The 5,565-nt window shown below is 36.0% G+C and overlaps 1 protein-coding gene across 1 annotated transcript; it reads right to left on the bottom strand.

The window, feature by feature from the left end:
* Positions 1-4,411: 4,411 nt before the first annotated feature.
* On the bottom strand, positions 4,412-5,341 carry LOC141516796 (olfactory receptor 9G19-like). Its single transcript, XM_074227770.1, has one exon. The coding sequence runs from the start codon at positions 5,339-5,341 to the stop codon at positions 4,412-4,414; it is 930 nt and encodes a 309-aa protein (XP_074083871.1).
* Positions 5,342-5,565: the final 224 nt, after the last annotated feature.

Below are 5,565 nucleotides of genomic sequence, written 5' to 3'. Positions count from 1 at the left end.
TGTCATATCTATCAAATTACCAAAAATTAATTCATTGCATTAGGAAAAAGTAACAAAATTCATATCAAGGAATAAAAGAACAAAAATATCAAAGTAATTAAAGAAAAATTGCAAAGTAAGATGGACTAGATGTACCAGATCCATAACTATATTATGGAGTGAAAATTATCAACACTATCTAAGAAATAAAGAAGTGGATAGAAGTGGGTAGAAGTCGATAGATTAGCTGTATAAGAAACAGTGGAAAATTATTTAAGTAAACTACTGTCTAATAAACTCAAAGATTTCAGTTTCTGGGAGAAGAACTCACTCTTCAGTAAAACCTGCTGGAAAAACTGGAAGAGAGTACGGCACATACTGGGCATAGACCAACATCTCACACCCTATAGCAAGATAACATCAAAGTGAGTATGGTATTTACACATAAAAGGTGATATTCTAAGTCAGCTAAAAGAATAATAGCTACTTTATCTGCCAAATCTATGAAAAGAGAGGAATTTATGACCAAAGAAGGGATAGAGAACATTATAAAATGCAAACTAGATAGTTTTTATCACATTAAATAAAAAAGGGGTTTTCCCCAAACCAATACAACCAAGATTAAAGGGAAAGAAGAAAAGTGGGAAATAATTTTGACAATTGATGTTTCTGATAAAGAACTAATATCTAAAATATATAGAGAATGGGGTGGTCAGGTGGCTCAGCAGATAGAGCACCGGCCCTGGAGTCAGGACGAGCTGAGTTCAAATTTGACCTCAGACACTTGATAATTACCTAGTTGTGTGGCCTTGGGCAAGCCACTTAACCCCATTGCCTTGCAAAAAACCTAAAACATTTTTTAATTAAAAAAATATAGAGAGAACAGAGTCAAATTTTATGAGGTTATAAGTCATTCCCCAGTTGATAAATGGTCAAAGGATTTGAGCAGACAGTTTTCGGATGAAGAAATTAAAGCTATTAATAGTCATAAGAAAAAAATGCTTTAAATCTTTATTGATTAGAGAAAGGCAGATAAAACCAACTCTGGAGTAGCACATCATCATTATCTGATGGGTAAAAATTATTAAAAAGGAAATTGTTTAATGTTGGAGAGATGTGGGAAAACTGGTATATGAATGTATAGTTGATGGAATTATGAACTGATACAATTCTTCTGGAGATCAATTTGCAACTGCACTCAAAGAAATAAAATCACTTAACCCTTGTCCAGCAGTACCACTTCTAGGTTTGAATCACAATGAGATCATAAGAAAGGGGGGGGGAAAAGCCGTGAAAAATATTTGTAACTTCTTTTTTATAGTGGCAAAGGACTGGGAATTAAGGTTATTCCCAGCCTTTGGTAAATGATGAACAAATTGTGGTATATGAATGTGATGGACTACTATTGTCCTGTAAGAATTTATGGGAAGCCAGATATCAGAAATGTCTGGAAAGACTTGCAGGATCTGATGCTGAGTGAAGTGAGCAGAACCAAGAGAAAGCTATGCATGTTAACAGTAACACTATGTGATGATGAACCTTGACGGAATTGCTTTTCTCAGCAATACAATACTCAAAGGCTATTTTGCTTTTGTTTTTTTAAAGATTTTATTTATTTTGAGTTTTAGAATTTTTTCCCTAGTCTTTCTTCCCTCCCCCCACCCCCCACAGAAGGCAATTTGCCAGTATTTACATTGTTTCCATGGTATACATTGATCCAAATTGAGTATGATGAGAGAGAAATCACATCCTTAAGGAAGAAGCATAAAGTATAAGAGATAGCAAGATCAGACAATAAGATGTCAGTTTTTTTTTTCTAAATTAAAGTTAGTAGTCCTTGGTCTTTGTTCAAACTCCACAGTTCTTTCTCTGCATACAGATGGTATTCTCCATTGAAGACAGCCCCAAATTGTCTCTGGTTGTTGCACTGATGGAATGAGGAAGTCCATCAAGCCTGATCATCACCCCCATGTTGCTGTTAGAGTGGACAGTGTTCTGGTTCTGCTCATCTCACTCAGCATCAGTTCATGCAAATCCCTCCAGGCTTCACTGAATTCCCATCCCTCCTGGTTTCTAATAGAACAATAGGGTTCTGTGACATACATATACCACAGTTTGATAAGCCATTCCCCAATTGAAGGACATTTACTTGATTTCTAATTCTTTACCACCACAAACAGGGCTGCTATGAATATTTTTGTACCAGTGATGTTTTTGCCCTTTTCATCATCTCTTCAGGGTATAGACCCAGTCGTAGTATTGCTGGGTCAAAGGGTATGCACATTTCTGTTGCCCTTTGGGCGTAGTTCCAAATAGCTCTCCAGAAGGGTTGGATGAGTTCACAGCTCCACCAACAGTGTAATAGTGTCCCAGATTTCCCACAACCCTTCCAACAATGAACATTATCCTTTCTGGTCATATTGGTCAGTCTGAGAGGTGTGAGGTGGTACCTCAGAGAAGCTTTAATTTGCATTTCTCTAATAAGTAATGATTTAGAGCAATTTTTCATTTGACTATGGATTGCTTTGATCTCCTCATCTGTAAATTGCCTCAAAGGCTATTTTGAAGGTCATGTGATGAAAATTACCAGTCACATCCAGATATGTAAGCATGGAGTATAAATGAAGACCAAATCTTACTGTTTTCAACTTTTTAAATTTTTTTTGTTTTATGTTTTTTTTCCTCATGCCAGATTTCCCTTTCCCTCAGCTTCTTCCTTCACAACAGAGTTAATATGAAAATATCTTTAATATAGTTATACATATATATAAATAACTTGTATTATATTGCTCTCTGACAAGAGTGGATGGGAGGAACTTAGACACATATGATGATTTTTGTCTTTCATATTGAAAGAAGACCATGACACCATGACATCAGGGAGGTAATGCCAAAACAATCTTATGAATTAAATTTCAGTGAAGGGATAGTATGCTAAATCACCAATCTCACTTTCTCCTTCAAAGTAATCTAGGTCCAGTGGTCAGATATGAATCAAGACAACTGGACATGAATGTGAGACAATCCGGGTTAAGTGACTTGTCCAAGGTAACACAACTAGTATCAAATGCCTGAGGTTGGATTCAAGCTCCCATTCTGAATCTACTGCTTTATCAATTGCACCATGTATATGACCCTTACACACACACACACAGACACACACATATATTTACATATGTGTGCACCTACATATATATGCATGAAGCAGTAGAAATACAAAATAAAACAAACATGCTAAAAAAGATTTAGATATCAAAGTTGTTGTTCAGCAAAGGTTATTATGAAAATGGTACTTAGAAATCTAAGAGCAGCTCAGTATTTCATTCATTTTTGAAAGATTTTATTTATTTTGAATTTTACAGGTTTTCCCCAATTTTGCTTCCCTTCCCCCACCACCCCCACAGAAGTTAGTCTTTACATTGTTTCCATGGTCTGCATTGATCTAAGTTGAATGTGATGAGAGAGGAATCATATTCTTAAGAAAGAAACATAAAGTATGAGGTACAGCAGAATTACATAATAAAATAACAGTTTTTAGATTAAAGGTAATAGTCTTTAGCTTTTGTTCAAACTCCACAATTCTTTCTCAAGATACAGATGACATTCTCTATCATAGACAGCCCCAAATTGTGCCTGATTGTTGCACTGATGGAATGAGCAAGTCCATTAAGGTTGATCATCACCCCCATGTTGCTGTTAGGTTACAATGTTCTTCTGGTTCTGCTCATCTTGCTAAGTATCAGTTCAAGCAAACCTCTCCAGTCTTCTCTGAATTCCCATCCCTTCTGGTTTCTAATTAAACAATCGTATTCCATAACTTATATACCACAATTTGTTCAGTCATTCCCCAATTGATGGATAGTCAGTCAATTTACAATTCTTTGCTACCACAAACAGTGCTGCTATGAATATTTTTGTACAAGTGATGTTTTTATACTTCATAATCTCTTCAGGGTATAGACCCAGTAGTGGTATTGCTGGATCAACAGGTATGCACATTTTTGTTGTGCTTTGGGTGTAATTCCAAATTGCTCTCCAGAAAGTTCGGACGAGTTCACAGATCCACTATTTCATTCATTTAATAGTTAACTGTTTTCAAGAAACATTATCCTACAGTTTAGGATATGATTGGATTGGGATATGATATATGGGATATATGATTGGAAGATGATTCCTAGAAAATTACATGACATACAGGGAAGAGATTCTTCACAAGGAATTTTACATATATATATAGCACTAATTTTTAAAGTTATGCTTTTGGCTAGTCACTAATTCCATTTCAGTCTTGTTATAAATAAGACTTATTTTTATAAGCTGAATTTATAATAGATAGTTATTAATGAGAAGACTAATTATAGATTAATTTTAATTTTTGAAAAAAAATAACAAATTACTAAGGGTTTCAGATGACAGAAAACTTGTTTCCAAATTAGGAAGCTGATATTTTGAAGAGTTTCTTCAGAGCTTCTTTCACATCTTTGTTCCTCAGACTGTAAATCATGGGATTCAACATGGGGAAGACCACAGTATAGAATGTGGAGACGATTTTGTCACGTTCTAAAGAATAGCTGGAACTTGGGCGAGAATAAATGTATAGGATAGAACCGTAATACAAGGTGACAGAGATCAAATGGGAGGAGCAAGTAGAGAAGGCTTTGAGTCGGCCCTGGGTTGAGCGAATCCTCAAGATGGCAAAAATGATGAAGAGATATGAGGCTAGGATGAAGACAGTGGGTGTTATGACATTAGAAGCCAAGAGGAAATAGAGCAAAATATGGTAACTGTCCTTGATGTCACATGCAAGCTTCACAAGGGGTGGAAGGTCACAGAAGAAATCATCAATTACATTATCTCCACAGAAGGGCATGATGAATGTTTCATGTGTAATGATGGCAACGTTAGTGAAAGCTCCAAGATATGAAGCTGCAACAAGACCCACACAGATCTTTGGGGACATGATCTGTGCATAAAGCAGTGGTTTGGAGATGGCCATGTAGCGGTCATATGCCATGGAAGCCAACAGGAAGCATTCAGTATATGCCAGTGCACCTGAGAAGAAGAACTGAGCCACACATCCAGCAAAGGAGATGCTCTTGTCCTCAGAAATACAGGTCACCATGATTTTGGGGGTATAAACAGTGGAATACCAGAGATCCAGAAAAGACAGGTTCCCAATGAAGAAATACATGGGGGTGTGTAGCCGGGAGTCTGTACAAATTAAAACTATCAGAGTGATGTTCCCCATCACCGTCACAGAGTACACAATAAGGAAAAACACAAATAGCATCTGTTGCATCATTGGATCCTGGGTGAAACCTAACAGGATGAACTCAGTCACAGTGTGATTAAACTTTTCCATTAATTCAATAACTTTTTTCTTTGCTTAGAAGATTATACATTTCTGAATTGCAATGACCTTTAGGCCTTGGAAAAATGAGGGGAAATCATCATTAATCACTGGAGAACACAACATCAACTTGAAATAAATACTTTTTACTTCCTTAACTCAACTAAATAACTTTTTTAATCACTCATTCAAAAAAAAAACTTGTTGAGTGTCTTCTATTTCCTGAAATATGAAAA

The sequence above is a fragment of the Macrotis lagotis genome, chromosome 3 (genome assembly GCF_037893015.1).
Source record: "Macrotis lagotis isolate mMagLag1 chromosome 3, bilby.v1.9.chrom.fasta, whole genome shotgun sequence".
Classification (NCBI taxonomy): Eukaryota; Metazoa; Chordata; class Mammalia; order Peramelemorphia; family Peramelidae; genus Macrotis; species Macrotis lagotis.
Note: the sequence above shows the minus strand (reverse complement) of the source record. Positions and strands in the feature narration are given on the sequence as shown.